The 21585-nt window shown below is 53.6% G+C and overlaps 2 protein-coding genes across 13 annotated transcripts; one reads left to right on the top strand and one right to left on the bottom strand.

Annotated features, from left to right (window-relative positions):
• Positions 1–73: 73 nt before the first annotated feature.
• ACP2 (acid phosphatase 2, lysosomal) lies at positions 74–7938 on the bottom strand. 2 transcript variants are annotated; one of them, XM_004763071.3, is made up of 11 exons: positions 7766–7934; positions 7069–7164; positions 6668–6754; positions 5471–5623; positions 5254–5352; positions 5083–5172; positions 4498–4630; positions 3663–3745; positions 3435–3541; positions 3145–3320; positions 74–1019 (listed from the first exon to the last, which is right to left on the bottom strand). In XM_004763071.3, exons 1-11 carry the CDS (start codon positions 7877–7879, stop codon positions 886–888), a joined length of 1272 nt encoding a protein of 423 aa, XP_004763128.1. In that variant the 5' UTR covers positions 7880–7934; the 3' UTR covers positions 74–885. The 2 variants fall into 2 exon arrangements, with proteins under 2 accessions (XP_004763128.1, XP_012917170.1); XM_013061716.2 differs by lacking the exon at positions 5254–5352 and having other exon boundaries at positions 7766–7938.
• Positions 7939–7979: 41 nt separating this feature from the next.
• Positions 7980–21509, top strand: NR1H3 (nuclear receptor subfamily 1 group H member 3). 11 transcript variants are annotated; one of them, XM_004763077.3, is made up of 10 exons: positions 7980–8135; positions 14399–14479; positions 14984–15172; positions 15594–15860; positions 16105–16313; positions 16420–16599; positions 16743–16842; positions 19529–19642; positions 19856–19950; positions 20140–21509. In XM_004763077.3, exons 2-10 carry the CDS (start codon positions 14437–14439, stop codon positions 20284–20286), a joined length of 1344 nt encoding a protein of 447 aa, XP_004763134.1. In that variant the 5' UTR covers positions 7980–8135; positions 14399–14436; the 3' UTR covers positions 20287–21509. The 11 variants fall into 11 exon arrangements, with proteins under 11 accessions (XP_004763134.1, XP_044921875.1, XP_012917167.1 ...); XM_045065940.1 differs by lacking the exon at positions 7980–8135 and adding an exon at positions 8166–8188; XM_013061713.2 differs by lacking the exon at positions 7980–8135 and adding an exon at positions 8196–8434.
• The last annotated feature ends 76 nt before the right edge of the window (positions 21510–21585 follow it).

Below are 21585 nucleotides of genomic sequence, written 5' to 3'. Positions count from 1 at the left end.
GGATCTTCCAACACTGACCTGGCCGAAGCGCTCCCTGGGGCCCCCAAAGGAAGAAAAGGCACAGAAACCGCACTAAGAGTCTAGAACTTTCATTCTCCGGAAGTCACCTTAGCCCTGTTCTGGGCCACAGTCACAAGCTGGCCAGCTCACAACCTGCATGGGCCTCTGGTCCGTGGAGACCCCAGCCTCGCTGAGAGGGATAGTAGTGTCAGGTCTGTGCCGCAACTCATGCCCCCTCCCTCTCCCTCTCCCCCTCCCCAGCACCAACACCCTCCTGCCCTGCTCCAGCTGCAGGCTGACAAGATGCCTGAAGCATTATGTCTGACTCTGTAACAGACATAATGGCTTCAGGGGGACAAAGGAAAACTTGGCTGGCTGGCCTCTGGGCGATCCGGTTCCTTAGTGGCCAGTGTCCATACCCCCGATGTTGTGCAGTTTTTCCCACTACAGTAAGCACTGAGAGGCAAGACTGTGTCCTCTGAGCCATTTGCCGAAGAGTCCAGGCTGGAAGAGAGAGCAAGGCTGGGTTTGGGGGGTGGGGCGTGAGGCAGAACAAGCACTAACTCCTTCAGTTTTTCAATCCCGGGTCCTGAGTGAAGCTCGACTACTTGTCTACACTTCTGGTCCTTAGGAAGCATGGTGGAGGCAAATCTTGTCTGGAGAAAGCCGAAGTCCAACACAGTACTTGGTGAACAGGGAGGCACGTGAATGCTGAGTGACAGGTGCCAAGGGCCAAGCCGAGTCCCACTTGTTCATCTAGGTTGGGGTCATCAGAGAGAGGCCAACCCAGGGTCTCCCGTCCACGGGTTGGGGAGCAGCAACAGTCAGGAGCAAGGGCCCAGCCCCCCTCCCCTAGGAGGCAGAGGGAAGGGGGCTGAGTGGTTGTCAGGCATGATCTTCCCCATCTGCGACGTGGCGGTAGCCAGGAGGCTGGGCCTGTATCCGGAACAAGACAGTGAGGAGCAGCACGATGAGGAGGAAGAGGATGGAGCCACAGACAGCCAAGGCCACGATCACCTCTGGGCGGGGGAGGGGAAGAGAAAGTGCTTATCAGTGTTCGTCAGACAAAAACCCGACTGACTACCAGACACCACGTGCTCTTACAATGGGACATACCAGGTTAGTGACAAGTGCTATAAAGAAAAACAAAGCAAAGAGAAAAGGATGGAAAGGTAATAGGTCAGTCATGGAAGGGCTCGCTGAGGAAGTGACAATTTGACCAGAGACCTGGACTCACTGAGACACTTGCATCTGAGAGAAAGGGTCTGAGGACAAGGGCGGAAGGGGTGGGTAGACGGAAAGCAAGTACAAAAGGCACTGATGTGGGAATACATTTGGCACCTTCTAGGATCAGCTGCGAAATAAGTATCACTACAGCAGAGTAAGTGAGGAACAAACAGATCAGAGCAGAGAATCAGACCAGAAGCCCCTGGAAGGCCATGGGGAAGGACCTGGATTTTGTTCTCAATGTCATAGGAGGCCACTGGAAGATTCTGAGAAGAGTAGTGATATGAACTGGTTTTATATATATATGTGTGTGTGTGTGTGTATACATATATATATGTATATATATATATATAGATATATATGTATATATATATTTGTATATATGTATATATATATACATATATATCTATATATATATATATTTGTGAGTGTGTGTCTGTGATTTTATTTGACAGGGAAAGAGAGGAGAGAGGCAGGGAGAGGGAGAAGCAGACTCCCCACTGAGCAGAGAGCCCAATGTGGGGCTCATGGGATCATGACTTGAGCCGATGGCAGATGCTTAACTGACTGAGCCACCCAGTTGCCCCAAGAGGATTTTTTTTTTTTTAATATTTTATTTATTTATTTGACAGACAGAAATCACAAGTAGGTAGAGAGACAGGGAGAAGCAGGCTCCCCACCAGAGCAGAGAGCCTGATGCGGGGCTCGATCCCAGGACTCTGAGACCATGACCTGAGCCGAAGGCAGAGGCCCAACCCAATGAGCCACCCAGGCGCCCCAAGAGGATGAATTTTAAAGGTCAAGCTGATAAGATCTAGCAGATCCTGCTAGTGACCCGGATGTGGGGTCTGAGAAAGATGGTATTCAAGAGGACTCACAGGGTCACCCTATGTAAGGAGGTAACGAATGTGGCATTCGCGAAGATGCGCGAACCTGGAGGAAGAGTGGATGTGGGGGTAAGAGTGTCTGGTGTCAGACACTGGTCTGCAGCTTGTCTGGTGTCGGCAGCTTGGAGAGACCTCAAGTCAGCAGCTGGATATGTGAGTCTGTAGCTCAGAGGAAAGGTCATGAATCTGAATCATAAAAGGATGGAACTCTGCACGGAGGTAGTATGTGAAGCCAGGAGGTTGGGTGGGATCACCTTGGGCGTGGGCACAGATTGGGGAAGGCCAAGATGAGACCTGGGCCATCCATTGTTCTGTGGGGAGAAAAAGCCAGTAAGGAAGCCACCTACAAGTCAGAAGAAAGCCAGAGAAGCCGAGGAAGTGTCTCAAGAAGAACAGTCGATTATATCATGCCCCTAAGAGATGAGAGAAGCTGAGAACTGATCAGGCTTTGATAAGAGGAGGCCATTGGTCCTTTACAAAAGTGGCTTCACTGCGGTAGAAGGTGACACACACTGTCTAGCGCCAGTCTGACAGGACAAGCACTGAGCAAACGGAACCAGAGTCTAGGCAAAGGATTCCACTTTCACAGGGAACAGAGACAGAGCACAGCTGCAGGAAGATGGGGCCCTCACGGGTCTTCGTTACACTTTCAAGATGGGACTGACCCAGGAAACAGGAAACACTGGGGCCCCACAAGTCCCTGTGGAAGTGACAAGAGATGGACCCGGAGCACCCGTGGGAGCTCGGCCTCTGGTAGTGGCTTATGCCAGCAAAGAAGCTGGAAGAACTGCTGGTGGGAGGACGAGCCCATGCTCTCCTGGACACCCTGTTTCCTCAGTGATATGAGAAGGGAGGGCATCGCCTGAGAATGAGGAGGAGGGAGAGGGTGAGGAATGGTCTCGGGGTGGGGAAGTGAACTGTCTAGCGACAAGAGTCAGAGGATTGGAGGTACAGCAGCTCTTTGGAGACCTGTGGGAAGGAACTGAAACCTGTTCTGGGATGTTCCTCGCAGAGGCAGGCAGCAGCTCACCTGTGTCCGCGGGCCCGCTTGCCAGCTGGCACTCCTGCTGCCAATCCTTGGGCACGACCGGCTCTGTGAGGTGCAGAAAGTCCTGCAGCGGGCAGCGGTGAGGGCAACCAGGCAGGACCAGAGGCCAGGGAGCCTTGTCACTCTCATTCCGGAAGTACATCTCCACCGAGAAATTCCTGAGGGTTGACAGGAGACGGAAGCTGCTCCGCAGGCCGGTACCCGAGCCCTGGGGCCGCCCACAGCCACCACACAAGTATCCTTCCAGAGGGCAGACTGGTGGCTGCACTCACCCGTTATCTTCCTGGTACAGTTCAAATATGTGGCAGGAGGCGTAGGGGGCCTGTTCCCCATTGTAGACGTCCAGTGCCATCTGCAGCGCGACCAGCGTGGTATCATGCTGTAAGACAGCGGAGCTCCCCTTCAGCACTGCTCCCCCGAGCCCCACCCCCAGGTGCTGGAGAGAGAGGAAATCCAGCTCCTTGCTTGACGACTGCACCCCGGGGACTACGGGAGCTCACCGCGGAGTAAACCAGCAGCTTAGGGAGCTGGGAGGAGGTTGCCATCAGGGTCAGGTTCTTCCGTATCTGAGCCAGCAGGACTCCTGAAGGAGAAGAGTCCCCAGTGTCAGTGGCACCAGCTTCCTCGTCTTCTGACCAGACCTATGTGTGGCCCTTCACCCTCTACTATCCTGGGTCTGATCACCGGCACAGGGAACTCTACTCAGGGGCATAGGAATCACGCAGAAAACTCTCTAGCACCTCTGTTGTCTAAGAGCTTTCGCATTTACAGAGGGAAGCAAGATAAAACAAGATACCGGTATTTCAACACAGACAGAGAGAGACCTGCCAATTTGTAAAGGAGCTGCAAGGCCCTGCCGGCGTCTGGACAATTACTCCCGGTTGGAGCAAATATAAACCTAAGCTTGCTTCAGGACGCACAAGATGGTGGCCGCACATGGGCGCCTGGCCTTGGGTGGGCTCGGGCAAGTGTGACAGCCAGCCCTCCCTTGGGGGCTCGGATCAGGAAACTGGCATGTGTATTACTCTCAGCCTTCTGGTCAAAGTGGCCCCTGGTGGTTCTCTGGAGGGGACAGAGGGTCTTCTGACACGGGTGACACTTAAGAATGTGAATGCTAGACAAGAAGCGCACAAACTCGACAGTGGCCTTTCTACAGGGACAAAGGAGCTAAGCATTCAGAAGACTGGGGAGACTTTGGGGGCTAACAGGAGGTCTGGTTTCGAAGGAGCAGAGAGCACTACAGCTGGAGAAGGAAGCGTGGGAGAAAGCCTCCAGAGCAGATTTTTAATGCAGTAGGGTCCTGAGGAGGGGAGTGACGCGCTGCCCGCCACTCACCCCCCTGAAGCCGGGCCTTCTCTGCCTGCTCGTAGATCCCGAAGAGGAAGCGGAAGCTGAAGTCCTTTAGTCGGCTCAGACGCTGCATGGTTCGGGGTGAGGCCCAGGGCGGCAGGACCAGCCCGTGTGTTTGCTGTGTATCGCAGCGGGCAGGTTAGCTTCCCAGGCCTAGGCCAGAGCCTCTCCGGGGACAGCTCTCCTCCCCAGCGGGAAGGTGCCTGTGTGTGTGTGAGGGAGGGAGAGGAGATGAGACATGAAGCTGAGGGACTGGAACCAGGACACATGGCGGACAGGACGCAGGAAAGGAAGCTCAGGCACGGAAAGCGTGACTCAGCAGAATGGAGCCGGGTACCATGAGAGTTCTGGGTGGAGAGGCCAAGAACTGCTGACACAGAATAAACCATTTCCCACTCTGAGGTTCTTTTTCACCCATAAGGGAAATTCCTTGGTTTCACAAGAAGCGGCTTGCCTGGACCTTCCCGGTGGGAATGGTATCCAGGCATGGTAGGCTACTTGTCCTGGTCACCTGGGCCTGCGGAGGTTTGAGGGAAGAAAGGCCATACCTGGGAACCTAAGTGGGCTCACCTCACAGAAGAGTGTGTCATAGACATTCCAGACAGTCTCCAGTGTCACGTCTGTAAGCCCGGTCTCGTTGGCCACCATATCCAGAAATTGCTATGAAAAATGGATCAAGGGGATCAGTACTGCCCTGGGGGAAAGGGCCAGTGTGGTGACCTCCGCCTGAGCCCCACTCACTGCATTCTGAACACTCTCATTCTGATACTCTGGTGTCTGTCGGGTCTCGTTCTGCAGCTGCTCGTAACGGGGACATGGGCCCAACGGGAACTTCAGCAGCTGTAGACCGAAGTGGGGGGCATGGAACAGAGGCAGAGAAGGAGTTGGGGATCACAGCCAGGCTCACGGCCAGAGTCGTCCCTCTCACCACCTCCAGGGAAGGGCTGGCCAGTCTTACCCTATCCTCAGCGATGGGCACAGTGTGGACGGGGATAGGTTGCCAAGAGATATTTGGGTTGAAACGCTGCATCCCGTTGGGAGGGAAGAGTCCAGCCAGGTTGGCCTCGGCACTCATGAGAGTGCGGTCAAAGTCTGTGCTTCGCACATAAACCTGCAATGACAACACCAGTCTCACCTATGGGGGTGGGGTGAGAGCTTTGGCCCCTCAGAGGGGCCGTGGCAGGAGAACCTGTCCTTGATGGTTACCCAGCAAATGGTGGCTGTCTCTGACCTTCCTTGTCCCTCTTCCCAGCAAAGGTCCAAACACTCAGCTAGGGGCTGGCTGTCCCCAGTCTGTGAAGAACTCCTGTGGAAATGGCTCTAGCTCAAATGCCCTCCCAGTCCCAAGTGCTTAGTCACTAAGGCTGTCAGTTCTGTCTGTCGGTCTGGTTTCCTAGTGATGCCTATCTCCCTATCAACATCACAGTCCTTGAAGGCAGAAACTGTCTCCAAAGACATACACCCCTTTATGAAGTGGCTTAGAGATCAGGGAGAGGAAATAAGGAACAGAGATAATTCCTTGTGCAAAGGGAGTAGGATGCAGTAGGGCAGGGTCTTCAGTGGGGCAGGGCAAGACCAGGACAGAGCTGCCCCTCAAGGGAACAATAACATCGAGATGCCCGTGGCCAACAGTGGTAACCAGAGGAACAGCCAACCCCCTCCCTGGGGTGGAGGGCCTCAAGGAGCTGGAACACTGGCCAGTCTTCCCTGACATGCCTTCTCTACACGTGATCCCTGCTCTTTATCTCTTGGCCCTGGGTGGTTTATCATGTCACCCTCACTACAGTCTAAGCTCTGGGAAGACGGATATCCTATCTGTGTGCTGCACCATTAATGCAGAGTGCTAGCACAGCACTCTGCCCTTAGTAGGTACTCGAGAAGCATCTTGGATGGGAAATCCAGGTTATTTCACAGAATCAGAAAAGATTTCGCTAGGCCCTTAACCCTGAGCTTGGATGCTTGATCTATTTTGGCCCTTTCCGAGTCAAAGAGGGGCAACTTGGCCTCTGGGACTGTGCTACACAGCTGAGATGCCTTGTCCTGTAGGTGTAACCGAAAATGCACGGAAGGAGGCCAGAGTGGCCCAGACTCCTTGAGGGCAGAGCATGAGAACAGCAGGTTCCCCTCCCCTTGTCCCTTGGGCTCCCAGCCTTACCTCTTGCCGGTGGTAAGAGGTGTTGAGAAAGCCTTGGTAGCGCTGCCGCAGAGCCTGGCCCAGCTCCCAGTGCTGTTGCATCCCTTCCTGCGGACAAATGCAAGGGTTGACAGGGAAGGGGCAGCTCACACATCCCACAGGGCTTAGGCAGTGTTGCTTTCCAAATCTACCCTGGCTGGAAGTAGGAGTGGGTCAATCTGATCACAGAAGTCATTTATTAAGTGGCCCATTGTGTATGGCACCTGTCCTGGGCACAGAGGAAAGTAAGGTTGAGAAATCTGGTCAAAGTCAGCAGCCACGTGGGAAATGACAATTCGGTGGGGCCTCCAAGATCTCTGGTCTGCTCTTGAGGTCACTCATGCTACAGCAAACCCGGAGTGTGGCCCTGGCCTTTGACCCACCTTGGTTAGCTGACCAAACCCCTGAGGCCACTCATCTTCCTGATAGGGGTCCTTGGGATATGTCTTCACTGGTGAACGGTCTCCATGTCGGTATAGCTGAGGAAAGAAAATAGTTTGCCTCCAGGTCAGAAGGTTCCACAATGGGGACACACGGCCCACCTTTGCCCTGCTGGGGAGGGAAGCCCTACTCCTTCTGTGAAGCCTTAATTCTGCCCACTGCAAAAGACCCCAGCTCGGAAGTCACTAACTTTGAACAGGTTCCAGAGATTCTAATTTGGCCAACACAACGCCAGGGGAGACTATAGGCAACGCCAAAGATATAGGTGAAAAAGGAAAAGATAAATGAAAGCAATGCAAGCAATGCAGGTGGTGGGAGAAATTGGGGGGAAATCACCAAAGGCTTAAGGGTGAGTCTCTTGACCGTTCGTTCTATCACATCCCTTTCCCAAGACAGACTCACCCAACCTATGCCCTGATACAGAACTACTTACACCCTGTCTGGCCCCCGAAAATAACTGGGGCTCCACTTCAATTCCAAACCGGGCCCCCGCCCCTTCAGGCCCGGGGTCTCCTCCGAAACCCGATCATGAGCCTGGAGAGACCCCGACACCAGCCCAAGCCCCGCCCCTCCCTCTCACAGCGGGCCTGTGCCCTTCCAGCTCTCGGCGAGCCCTTGGGACATCCCATCTCTCATTACCAAGGTAACGAAGCGCAGACTCCGGGCCTGGGTGGGGGGCATCACTATCAGATTCACGCCAAGAAGGAGCTGGAGAAGAGCCGCCCCGCTCCACGCAAACTGTCTGCCCGCCATCACCGTTATAGACTATGCTGCAGAAAGAGGGTGGAACCCGCTGCGTGGCACCTCCAGCTGCCGCCCGGACGCACCCGTCAGGACACACGCCGGAAGTGCCTTCGCCGCCATCTTGCTAAAGGAGGGGCAGAGATGGTGGGAGAAGGAGGAATTTGGGAGGGAATGCATGTAGGAAGCCCGCGATGCGGCCGCGGCGGAGGAGCGTGGGAGTGTAGTGCAACCTCGCGCGGTAGAAGATGCTGAGGACCTCGTCTTGGTAAAGAGAACCCCGACCTCCGGTTGGCCCCCGCCACGAGACCGAATAACAAGGTGGCGCCAGCCGGACATCGGCTGGGAGAGCGAGCGCCCCCTCGGGCCGGGGTGCAACTAGGCCTGAGCTCAGAGCCAGAGCCGCTGCAGACTTCAGGCAAGGGTTGGAAGTACAGGGCACCCCGCTCCACGCCTCTACCTTCTGGTGGAATTTGAGCCTTGGCCCTGGCTCTTTGTCCCGGGGAGGCTCCCTCTGATACAGGGCACAACGTGTCAACAGTGCTTTGGACTCCCTATGCCCTTGAGGTTGGTCCCAGTGTAGCCTACAGCTCGTCCCTTTGAGCAAAGCTCCAGGAGACCTCTCACTTTCCGTTACAGTTTTTGCTTCCTCCAAAACGAGTGGGTTGCACAGTATGTTCAGACTTTGAAAAACCAAAGCAGTGAATCCACAGGGGAGGAATTTCAGACCAATGGGGAGGTAGATATTATAGGGATAAGGGGAAGGAGCATAACATAAAGTGGGAGTAAGTGGAGTTTCCGCAGAATCAGGGACCCTCCAGGCATCGGCCATTAGGATCCGGGTGCAGCCAGTTTGGCTTCATGGCTTGGTGACTGAGCTGGGCGTGACTCACAGCTCCAGAATCACTAGACCCTTGGGGTGCTTTGATCAGATCTGCCCCCGGAAGTAAAATGACTAAAGATGGTTGGAAAAATAAAACCTGATCAGAACTATATGGGAGAAAGCAGGGTCATAATTTTGCCCTAGGACTTTGGATCCAATTACTTATGTATACCTTACAGAGTTATTATGGAGGAGTGAATAGAAATTGAGAACTGAAGTATGGGTAGTCAAATAGTTGTTAATCTTACTTAGTCACAAGGACCTTTCTGAATCAGATGAAAATTTACCACCCCCACCCCACCTTCTGGGAAAAATGTCCACACACACAAATGGAATTTTGCATATAATCTCTAGGGTTCATGAAAAATGTCAGTAGTTTCCATAAGTCAGCATCTCTGAATCCCCAATCTAACCTACTGCCCTTACTTAAAAGGATAAGGAAACAAAATCAGAGAGAAGAGCTTGTCCAAGGTCACAGAGTTTAGGAGAACGGATTAAAACTCAAGTTTTCTGATTCCCAATTAGTCTTGAATATGGACTGCTTCTTGCAGGCCACTCAAACTGCATTGCTAAACCATACTGAGTAGCCCCCAGATACTTTCAATAGAGATTTCTGACGAAACCTTTTCACATTGGTGGGGTTGAATGGCGGCACAGCTAATGGGCAAAATTCTGCATATTAGTGGGCATTCTTGAATGTTTCTTCTAATATATCCCTTACTCTTCTTGCAATGTAGCCAGACCTTTATGAATTCAGAATGTAAATAAATCTTGGGCTCACTAAATTTTGGCGAGTAGAACAAATTCATCTTTTGCTTTTCTTCCCACTTGCTAAAGTATGTCTGTATCCTTTGTGCCTGCAAGTATCCTATGTAGGAGGGATTGATGGAGCAGATATTTCATTTCTGTAGGGAAAAGAAATCCAGGAGGGGTGAAGTACATGGTGGAATCAAGAGCTAAGCCCTGGTTTCTTGACCCCCAGCTTCTGCATATTTTCTACCAGATGATTCTGTGGTCTCCATGCCTTGGTTCCTTAACTATAGATACAAAAAACTAGGCATGTAGATAGATAGATAGATAGATAGATACAGGGGCCTACCCCAGACCAAATAAATTAGAATCTCTGAAAATGAGACCAGGTTTGGAAGCCACTGTTCCACCCTGTGTTGTCAGAAGCAAACCTAAATCCAGGTGAGTTAACTATTTTTTCCATCTGGGGAGGCAGTTTTGTGTAATGGAGCGAGGTGTTTTGTGTTTGTTTGATGATGAGCTTGAGCTTTTGAGTCTGTTATACCTGTGTTCAGATTTGATATTGGCCCACTTGTTAGTGACTGTCTCCTAGGGTTATATACGAGGATAAATAAAATAACACATGTAAAGATAAACGTATGTAGTAATAGATGTTACTTTTTTCCTTTTCACCTGGTATATCATCTCTGAACTTATAGGCCTGAGAAGCAGAAATTCCTGCGTTCTTCTCTGTCTTGTGATTGGAGGTTGGGCAGAGGTTGTTTAAGTGCCCTGCAAGATGACCCCCACACTGCATCTTTCCAGAATGGTGAAGGAGGGAGCAAGAACCCGTTTCCCCAGTCTGTCCCTCCGGACCATACCTTGTGCCCTGCCACATGGGAATTCACGTACTTTAAGGGGAATTTTCAAGTTTCATGTATGACTGTGAACTCGTGAATGCTCCTCTTTTTTACCTTCAAGGTTCCCCTTGCTGCAAGGAAAAGCCTCTGGTTCTAGGTTCTAGGGGTTCACAAATAGGACCTGGAAGATCCCCAGAGGTTCTAGGATCCCCCAGGAGCCAAAGAAACCTAGGAAAGGCCCCACAGCACTGGGAGGCTTTGTGCCTAACACCTGTGAGCTGGTGGGACCATTCTGTGGGGGTGGGTCTGGCAGAGTGAGACATGTGACCCCAGCTGCTGATCATCTGACTACTTGCTCTGTTTGGGAGAGAAGTCCCAGCAGTTGGCCTGCAGAAACTCTGTGGAGATAGTGCCAGCAGGTTTTGTCTCCCATTTTCCTCGCCCTTTCCCTTTTCATGGGGTGGGGGGCAGGGGGAGGCGGCGCTCCTGAACCCCTGTAACCTTGAAGGGTTGGCTCTGGCAGTAAAGGGCTGCTGATGCTTCCTCCTTCTCCACTTGAGACAAAGCGAACTGATTCCTGCCTTGGAGGAAGATGGCGCCCTGTTCGTTGAGCAACTGGTGCTGACCTGGGTCAAGAGGGCTCCAGGTGGGGCTCGCGTGTGGTCACAGGGTCCTGGGCCGACTGAGGTGTCAGGAGAGGGAGCTAAGGATCAGGAGTGGATGCGAGAGGTGTTTTCCAGCCCCCAGAAGATAGGTCATCAAGGCCCAGAGCACGTGCCGTCCCACGTTCCTCATAACCAGGTGCTGCGGTGGCATCTCTGGCTGCACTTCTGGGGGTGTGGGAAGGTGGAGGAGGGAACTGGTTGGATGGTGTGGGTGCTGGGACAGGATGGCTGCAGTTTCCCAGGGGTTGGAGTCCCTGGTGTCTACTTTCCCAGGACAGCTGGGGCCTTGTGAAAATCGGGAAAGGAACACATGCAAGAGGAATGGAGAGCCTTGTGCTCGTGACTCAGAGATGCTCAGACAAGGCTGGTGGCCTTAGGAGGGGATGACCTTGTGAAAAGACGGAACAAGAGCTAAAACTGGAGGCAGAACTTTGAGATGGGGGGTGTCGGAGGGGCTTTTCTGAAATGCGAAAGTGAATACATGGGCAGATTTTGCAACACCAGGCAGCCTGCTGTCTTCTCAAGTCTCTGCTCTCCCACCCCCGCCTACTCGCCCACCCCACCCTGTGCTTCCTCCCATGTCTCACCACGCTCCTTCCCTGTTTCTGCTTTCCCTGTCCTTCTCCTGTCCTGTTCCTCCACACCCTCTGTCCACTCTTTCCCTTTTGCATCTCTTCCCTGGTGCCCTGTTCATCTGTTTCAGTCCCTCTGGCTGCCTGCCCTGGCCCTCTGTCCTTCTGTCCTTTAATGTGGGGCCCATGGGAACTGGAGTTCACAGCAAAACAGGAAGAGCCTGGGAGCAGGAAACTGGGAGCAGGGCAGCGGGTGAACAACCAGCAGTAACCTCAGCTCCTGGCCTCCCACATCTGGACTGAAGCATCCCCTGTCTCTCCCGCTGCAGCCCACCAGCCCTCGCTTCTTCCGTCTCAGTGCTCCACTGGCCACTGGACTCCGTGGGGTCCAGACAAGAGTATTCCTGGACTCTGACACAGGAGAAAGGAAGAGCACAGGGACTAGAGCAAGGACATCTGGATTCTGACCCCAGCTTGGTCACTGTGTGTGGTCTTGGCAGGGGCTTTGCCATGAGCTCAGGGCTCTCTGTGAAATGGTGCTCCTGTTACTTGCCCTCCCTCCTTCCTGGGAGCCCAAAAGAACCGAAAGAGATAGTGAGGGGTTTGTGTGTGGAAACAAGCACTGGAAGGTTAACAGTGCGCAGATTCGAGGCGATGGGAAGACCTGTAGATGAAAGGATCGAGGGGGAAGGAGAACTGCTGCTCTTTCTTGAACACCTACTGTGTCCCACCCCTTGAGCTGTGTGATACGTTGTGTACCTCTCATGACAACCGTATGTGGCAAACACCATTATTCTTACCATCCCTATTTTAAAGGTAGGGAAACAGGTTCAGAGATATGATGTAACTCATTTAATTAAGATCACAGTTAGAAAGAGGCAGAGGCAAAGCCAGGCCCAGAGCTCAGGTGCTGAAAGCTCAGGTGTAGAAGAGGATCATACTATTTTTTTTTTTGTTCACCTGTTCATTTAACAATCAGGAACGTAGTTCCTGTTCTGTTGCCTGCTTTGTGCGAGGCCCTGTTCCATGGGCGACAGGGGAGATAAAATCAATAAAACATGGTGTCTCCTCTCAGAGATGGATCTCACGTTCCAGGCCGCAGGGCAGGATGGCTATGGCTGTAGTCTCAGTAGATGCTGGATAGAACCTACCATCACTTCAGATGAACGATTCCCAGATGTGAGAACCTGCATACCGTCCCAGGTCCATCCTGGGCTGGCACCTGGGTCACCTGCCGTCTCTGCCTCCACCCCCATCCCAGCCCTGCCATTGCTCCTCTCTCTCCGGGTCTCTTCCCATCTTGGTGGCCCCCTGCAGGGTACCGCCACTCGGAGACTCCCTGGAAGGATGAGCACCGGTCTCTCCACCCCTGGAGTTATTATACTAATTTGGCTGAGGCCTGGGGCTAGTAGGGAGAGCTTTTGGCCCTTCCCAGAGGCAGGGGAGGAGGAGGGAGGCTGGGAAAGCAGGCTGAGGCTCAGTGTTGCAATTCCAGGCAGTGCCGGGACCTTTGCTCTACGAGGTGACTCTGGAGGCTGCCGGGATTGGGGTAGGGAGTGCCTGGGAGGCAGCCCTTCTGTAAGAGCGGCTAAGAGCCACTGGGGTGAGGAGAGGAAGGGGAGAGATGTGGAACTGGGCAGGTCTACAGAGAAATGGGACTGTCGTGGTTGGGGGCGGCGGGGGCAGGGGTGAGGCTGGACTGAGGGGGCGGGCGGTCGCGCTGGGGAGGAGTCAACATGGTGGGGAAGCTGCCCTGTGGGTGTGGGGGATGGCGGCTAGGGCTCTAGTCAGTCGTCTCCGGTCTGCCTAGCAGGAAGGAGAAGTGGCCCGACCCCTTGGCAGTCCCTCCCCTCAGCCTTTCCCCACATTACTTCCCCGGGGCTCCGGTCCCTCACTTGCTCAGCTCCGGCTCCCAGTGCAAGATCTCAGACAGGAGATTGCACCGCCCTCCCCTCCCAGCAAGGGGGCTCCAGAGACTGCCCCAGCCGGGAAGTCTGGTGGCCTGGGGATTCGGTGGGTCTGCTCCTCAGCACTGGCCTGGGGCTCTTTGTGTGAGTCTGGGAGGGAGCGCGTAGGGTCTACGCGGGTACCCTGGTATGGGTCTACAGGGTACCCTGTAGATCTTAGGGGTCTCTGGGGAGAAGTGAAGGATGATGATGGTGATGGCAGCCCAGGAAGCAAGAGGATTCTATTTGGGTCCAGAATAACTCCTGAGGGGTTCTGGGGGAGGGGATCCTGGCTGTGAAATGGAGCAACTCCTGGAGGTAGGAGGTTTGTGCTGGGACGCTGGAAAGTGACAGCAGTGAAGTTATCTAACAAGCAGTGAGTCTTACTGGGTGAGTGAGCCTCAATCCCATGCCCTAGTCCTGGCCAACTTTGGCTGTCCTCAGTGCTGGAGGAAGGGGAAGGGGCTCTGACAGAAGCTGGGCAGATGTGCCCAGACACTCTGTGATGGCCTGGAGGTGTCCCTCGGGGAGAAAAGGTGGCAAGGTGGGCACCTTAGCCAACAGCTCAGACTTTGGAGTCAGACCAGAGTTGGAATCTTGGCTCTACACCGTTGCCTAACTGTGTGGCTATAGGCAATTTACTTAATCTCTTTGAACCTCAGTTCCCTCGTCTATAAAATGGGTTTAAGAATGAAGTCATGACATCATAGGCGTATCTAGAGGAAGGCATATAAATCTTTAGCACAGCCCGATATATACATACAGAGCAAGTAAGTGTTGGCGGGTATATGAGTACTCGTAGGATCAGGAGGAGAAGGTTGATGAGGCCAGAGAGGGCCCCAGTTCTGAAGACAGTAACCTCGGTCATTCCTGCAGGACAGCCGCCTTGGTAATGTCCAGGGCTCCAGGAAGAGATGTCCCTGTGGCTGGAGGCCCCCGTGCCTGATGCTTCTCCTGGTAAGCGTCTTCACTCCAGCCCTCTCCTCTGAGCTCAGATCCCAGATCCTCTCCTCCCTTGGGAATCAGCCTCCTTCAGTACTTGCCTTCAGCTGTCCCCTGGAGAGCAGTCCAGAGTGGTTCTCGGTATTGCTTGCCTCCTTCTGCCCAGACTACCTCTGTGCTGGGTCTGGTGCTGGTCCTTCTCAAGGTGGGCTTGCCGCTGGGGAGAGCTGGCTTGTCTGGTGCCTACCAGCACTGGCTTTGATTCTGTCTGACCTCTGAAGTGGATGCATGTCAGCCCTTCAAGGGGACAAAGGTTAACATCCTCATCTAAGGTACTGAGGTGCAGGGGATTACAAGAGACTAGCCCTAGAGCCCACATAAACCCCAGGGTCCTGAAGCCTGAGCCAACATTTTGCTGCCCTCTAGGGGTAGAGAGAAATGAGCAGTTTCCCAGAAGGACACTAAGGAAGTGGATGGGAGGGACCTGAGACCCCCTTGTGCCTCTTTTTTGGGGCTCAGACTCTGCAGCGGAGCTGTGGGAGCCAGATGCACAAGATGCCAGCAGCCAGTCGCTGGGAGGCAACACCTGTATCCTCAGGGAGGAAGCCAGCACTCCCCAGTCCGGTGGGGGCTCTCTGGGGGCAGGGCTGGAGGCAGCAGAGCCTGCAGTCCTGCTCCCTGGGGTGGATACCCCTCCAGAGTCTACAGGTGAGGAGCTGTTGGATTTGGAGGAGGAAGGGGCCCCCTGGATCTGGGAGGGGTACCATAGGGCTGTTTACCTTGTGAGACCATGGTTAAGTCCAAAGGCTTTGGATTCTACTAGACCTGAATGATCTGAATGTGAATTTTGTCTCTGCCTTGGGCCTTCCTGAGCCTCAGTTTCCTTATCTGTAAGATGGAAATAATAATAGTACGTATCTGTTACATTTGGGAGGATCAGTGCATGTAAAGGGCTCAGGCAGTACCTAGGACAGAATAGCACTTGGCACATGAGAGCTACTTTGTCATAACAGACTAGACAGCATGCACCGAAGGGGATGAAGTTCACTGAGTGCTCAGCGCAGTGGCCAACTGGGCACCAGGGGCTTTCTTCTTGGAGAGGAACATGAAGTCTCTCCTCTGTTTCCAGAGCTCCGTCCACAAAAGCGGAAAAAGGGGCCAGCCCCCAAAATGCTGGGGAACGAGCTGTGCAGTGTGTGTGGGGACAAGGCGTCCGGTTTCCACTACAACGTGCTGAGCTGTGAGGGCTGCAAGGGGTTCTTCCGCCGCAGTGTCATCAAGGGGGCGCGCTATGTCTGCCACAGTGGGGGCCACTGCCCCATGGACACCTACATGCGTCGCAAATGTCAGGAGTGTCGTCTTCGAAAATGCCGCCAGGCTGGCATGCGGGAGGAGTGTGAGTGTCTGGGGACAGGAGTCGGGGGGGGGGGATGACGGGAAAGGGCTGCCGGGCTGTGAGAGTAGACAGGCAGCTGAGCCTACAGGGTCTTCCTACGCGGTCCCTAAGTATGAGTTAAAATCTCGTCCTTGACTTTACCCAGTGCTCTCTGCTTTTCTAGAGCCTCAAACTACCCCTCTGTCCCATCCTTGCTTCTTGTGTCCCCCTCTTCTCCCCTCGTCATGTCCAACCCTGTCCTTAGGTGTCTTGTCAGAAGAGCAGATCCGCCTGAAGAAACTGAAGCGGCTAGAGGAGGAGCAGGCTCAGGCCACGTCCATGCCCCCAAGGGTGTCCTCACCCCCGCAAGTCCTGCCCCAGCTCAGCCCCGAGCAGCGGGGCATGATTGAGAAGCTGGTGGCTGCCCAGCAGCAGTGTAACAGACGCTCTTTTTCTGACCGGCTTCGAGTCACGGTAACCGAGGGAACCGGGGAGAGGTGGCCGTGCCCAGAGCACCCACCGGCTTCTTGATCGCTGACTCAGTGTAGTTCGTTTTCTCCATCCTCGCCCTGCTGGGTAGCCTTGGCCCATGGCACCAGATCCCCAGAGCCGGGAGGCCCGTCAGCAGCGCTTTGCCCACTTCACCGAGCTGGCCATCGTCTCCGTGCAGGAGATCGTTGATTTTGCCAAACAGCTGCCTGGCTTCCTGCAGCTCAGCCGGGAGGACCAGATCGCCCTGCTGAAGACCTCTGCGATCGAGGTGGCTGGCAAGGCCGAGGGGTGAAGGGAGAAGCAGGGCGGGACTGTCTCCCACACTTCCAGACAGCCAGGTGGGGAGCGAAGGGGCCCCATGCCAAGACCAGCCGTCTGAGTCCCTGTTTGAGGTCTGCTACTTGCGTGCAGGTGATGCTTCTGGAGACATCTCGGAGGTACAACCCTGGGAGTGAGAGTATCACCTTCCTCAAGGATTTCAGTTATAACCGGGAAGACTTTGCCAAAGCAGGTAAGAACTGAGGTCAGAAAAGGATTGGGTTGGATGGAAAGACACTTTCTGTCACTGGGCTCATAGTGACTACAGAGACACAGGCCCAGGGTTTGGGGTTGCTGTATGCGGAAGGATCCATTTGTTTTTCCAAGACAGAAAGTTGGAGTGGTAATAGGCCTCTCTCAGCTGCTACAAAGAGACATCTGACCTCTGTTGCATTTGGCCAGTGGTTTTCCGTGTTTCAGGGAGCCCGAGGGGGTTGGGGCTCCTCTAAGTGTCCCCTTAGAGGAGGAACAGAGAGGTACAAGACGACCTTCATCCTCTCTATAGCCAAACAAGAAACCCCACTTAATGCTGTGCTTCTACATAATGTTTTGCTTGAAGAAACAATATCACAGCGAGGGAAAAAGCTCGAAAACTGCTGCAATGAGCCTTTTAGTAATTAGTGATGAACTTGGTTGTGCTCTTTAAGGATCGTGTGGACTGTTCCCCCTGCCCGCCACTCTTCTTCAGTTGCTTTTTCCAAAAAGCTAAAATACATGTTGGAACATGGCAATTTTAGGGCAGTTTTAGGATAAGAGTAACTACCCCCATCCTCGTGCTGTACCCTGGAGTGTTTTCTCCAAGAATTAGTGCACACACAGTGCTGCTCTTTGCTACTTGCTAGGGGGCTAAGCGGTATTGGCTTCCTCATATTCAGTTGCCGGTAACGTTTGTGTTATGGGAGTGGGGGTAGAAAAGCTTGGGAGGCTGAGAGGATTTGGGAGGGACTAGAACTTCGACTTAACAGGAGACTGAGGAGTTGAGCACCTGAGGGCGTGGGCCTGTGAACTAGGGCTGAAGCAGTGACTTCATTCTCGGAGTTAGTAGGTTCTGGTTTCCAGGGCAGAACTCATAGTCTTCTCCGGTTTCTGGTGACAGAGCAGCTCACGTGCCTCTTGTTCCAGCACAGGCCCGCCCATGAGCTTTCTAGGAAGGCCTCCCTTAAACCCTAGCTCTGTGGCCATCAGTTGCCCCAGGTGCTGCTGGCGTATGTAGGCACCTGATGGGGCAATTTGATGACTTTCTCAAGCTTTCAAAGCCAAGCCCAGCTCCCTTTATCTGCCTGGTCCCCAAATGCTTATTATCCCCATTCTTCCAAAGCATGGCCACTGCCTCCTTCCTAGAACCCTCTTTTCTTTTCTTTCTTCCTTTTTTTTTTTTTTTAAGATTTTATCTATTTATTTGGCAGACAAAGATCACAAGTAGGCAGAGAGGCAGGCAGAGAGAGAGAGAGAAAGGTGGAAGCAGTCTCCCTGCTAAGCAGAGAGCCCGATGCAGGGCTTGGTTCCAGGACTCTGGGATCATGATCTGAGCAAAAGGCATAGGCTTTAACCCACTGAGCCACCAAGGTCCTCCAGCACCCTGCTTTCTGAACGCTTCGCTCTTCCCCTGCCTGGGCGTTCCTTCAGCACTTGCAGACTCGTGCTGTCTGAATCGGCACCTAGTTATCGATACGTTGACGTGAGCAGTTTTGCTGCTGTCCTGTTTGCCTCTCATTTCCTTCTGTCAGGGAGGTCTTGGGGAGGAGGGGCAGGGGCGATCTTTTGTCAGGTCTCCGTCCGTCTCTGCGTCCACTGCTGTGTGTGCACGGGGTGGGCAGCTCAGGATGCAGACCGAGAGCAGCGGAGGCCCGTGCTCAGTGACCAGGAGTGGAGCTGGCAGGGTGCATGGCCCAGCTCCAGAACCTCCTCATCCTCTCTGTTCGAAGGGGCTGTTCAGCACATTTTGAGGCTCAACAACCCTCCAAGAAAGGCTTTATAAAATGGCTCTTGTCCATTCAGTGTCTCAACTGTCTCAACACACACTTGATAAACATCAGGGGAGAAGTACAGGAAGTGACTAATCAGGGAGCATCGCCTGGAAAAGTTAGCAGAAGGCTGCTGAGAGACAGCAGACAGACAGACACGGGCGGGGTGGGACGAGGAGACTTAGTGATGGGAGAAGTGTTCTTTAGGTGTCATGTCTGTAGGTCACGGTTTGTTGAACTTCACTCTCCTCAGCAAGAAGACTGGTTCTATGTTTTGAGTTTATTCATTCATTCATTTATTTAACAAATACTTATATAGTAGTTACCATTCTAAGGACCCAATGAGGTACTATTATTATCCCCATTTTACAGACGGAAAAACCAAGGCTCAGGGAACTTAAATAACTTACCCCAGGTCACACAGCCTAATAAATGGTCAAGCCGGGGCTCGGACCCAGGCAGTGTGATGCCACAGCCCCTGCCCTCGACCACGTTGTGGTCTTCCTGCTGGGACATGAAACATGAAATGTATCTCTGGTATTCAAATAAGTAAGGCCAGTTGCCAGTGATAAAGCTTTCTTTGTAAACAGAAAGAAGCTTTGCCTCTATTTCTAGAGAATTCCAGTGACAGCAGTATTATCATTGAATCCAGCACCTCCTGTGTGCCAAGCACAACCCTACATGTTTTGCCTGCTTTATGGTTTCACCATCACAGCAGTCTTATACGTTCAGATAGGATTCCCAGGTCACAGAGGAGGCTTAGAAAGTTAAGAAACTTGCCTAATGTTACCCAGCAGAGCCCCGGGAGACTTCTTAGTGATTTCCTAACAGTTCCCTTAAGTTGAGGAGCTGGAAGAGAGAAGGAAGTTCCTGCTGCCTTTGCCGTGTGCCCCTGCCTCCCTTCTTCCTCCCCAGGGCTGCAGGTGGAGTTCATCAACCCCATCTTCGAGTTCTCCAGAGCCATGAACGAACTGCAACTCAATGATGCCGAGTTTGCTTTGCTCATTGCCATCAGCATCTTTTCTGCAGGTGCGAGCAGGGGCAGGAGGGAAAAGGAGCAAGAGATTTGCACCAAGCAGAGCTGCAGGCCCCATAGGGCAGGAATTGTGGGAGTGGAAGCCCTTGCTGTGCTACTTTGGGAGAGGCTGGGTGGGGTATGTCCCTATTTGGGGGGTTGTGATTTGGGGTATAAAACTAAGACCCTGGCCAGACCTGCTCCTCAACTCTGTTGGTGACCTATAGACCGGCCCAACGTGCAGGACCAGCTCCAGGTAGAGAGGCTGCAACACACATATGTGGAGGCCCTGCATGCCTACGTCTCCATCCACCATCCCCATGTGAGTCTCCCCTCCCCTCTTTTCCTCTTCCCCAGAGGCTCATCCCCTGACACACCTACTTTCCCTTCGAGAATCCTTCCCTGACGACATCTTGCACAGACAATTTGCTGCCTCTTCCACAATTCCCCTACCCTTGCCCCCTTCCCTGGGGAGAGGCAGAAACTGTACTTTGTCCCCTCCTTCCCCCAGGACCGACTGATGTTCCCACGGATGCTAATGAAACTGGTGAGCCTCCGGACACTGAGCAGTGTCCATTCAGAGCAAGTGTTTGCACTGCGCCTGCAGGACAAAAAGCTTCCTCCGCTGCTCTCTGAGATCTGGGATGTGCACGAATGACTGCTCTTCCCCCCCCCCCACCCCCATATCTTCTGTTTTCTGGGCTGGAAGGCTGATGCGCCCGGCTGCTTCCTAGAGGGGAAGCAGACTGAGAAGGGCAAACATTCCTCAGAGCTGGGCAAAGGAGTTCCTCGAGTGACATTAAAGGAAAGTCAAAGGGTTGGGAGTTTGGCTGCTGGGCAGTGGAGGGTCCTGCTGAAACTGCTCCATCTGAAGCCTGTACTGCCCCAACCAAATGGATGGGCCTGGGGGCCGCTTTGCACAAGGTTCTCCCAGGCCCTGCCCGTCCTGCTTCCACCACTTCCTGTGTTCCCCACAGGGCCCCCAGAGAAATTCTCCGTCGTCACTCTGTGGCTTGGCCATAAATGCCTCGGGGATGCCTCACTGATAGGCCTGGCGCTCTTTGTACAGAAAGACCAAAAGGAAGATAGGATGAGCGAAACCATTTCTGGGTTGGGGGTGGGGGCCCGGCCGCAGAGGAGGAAACCGTCGGTTAAGATCTGCTTCCAGACGCAGAGGAGGGAGACAAGTCACAAGTGACAGCCTTGGCCGTGAGAGGGGACCTCCTCTTACTAGTCCCATGAGGGTGAATGAAATGCTGACGGTTAGATGCCCTTTTCGTTTCATGATCCAGGTGGGATCGGGTTGTCTTTCTGAGGAGGAGCTTGGGTGAATTTTCAGAACTAACACCCCAGCCATGTACCTGTCTTCACACGCGCCTCCATAATGCCTCGGGTTTTCCGTTGGTACCTTAAAAAATAAATAAATAAATAAAAATTAAAAATAAAAAAAAAAAAAGGAGGGCACAACAGTCCGTGCTCTAGGGCCCCAGGCTCTATGGAATGGGGAGGCTGCCCCGTTGCCGTTCGGGCCTGTCAGAAGGGCTGGACTCCATTTCCCAGCGGACACCGCGGCTCCGTTCACGCCTCCCCCCCCTTCGCACGGCGCGCTCCCGTGTAGGTGAGACGGCGGCCGCGCCTTCCGGCATCGGTCCCCCCCGCCGTCCCTGAATTGGTAGGCTCCACCTCCGGGGCAGCCGGCTTTGCAGCCCTGGCTGCTGGGCACTTCCAAACCGCTAGCGGGGGGAGGGAGGGTGAGACGTGGGGGACGCTCAGAGAGTCTTGGGAGCAGTGTTATCTTGAGAAGTCGCCTCTAGATTAATCCACATCTCGTCGAGATAGGCTCTATTACCATGTAAAATTAAAATCTCTTCGTGCAACCTAGACAAAATGTATTCCTTTGAGTCCTCCCCGTGGCGCGCTTGGCACTGGGCTGGCCCAGCGTTCCCCGTCGCCCTCC

This window comes from Mustela putorius, unplaced genomic scaffold, assembly GCF_011764305.1.
Source record: "Mustela putorius furo isolate JIRA1106 unplaced genomic scaffold, ASM1176430v1.1 tig00003859_pilon_pilon_pilon, whole genome shotgun sequence".
Lineage (NCBI taxonomy): Eukaryota > Metazoa > Chordata > Mammalia > Carnivora > Mustelidae > Mustela > Mustela putorius.
The sequence above is the reverse complement of the archived record's forward strand: the minus strand, read 5'-3'. Positions and strand labels throughout refer to the sequence as shown.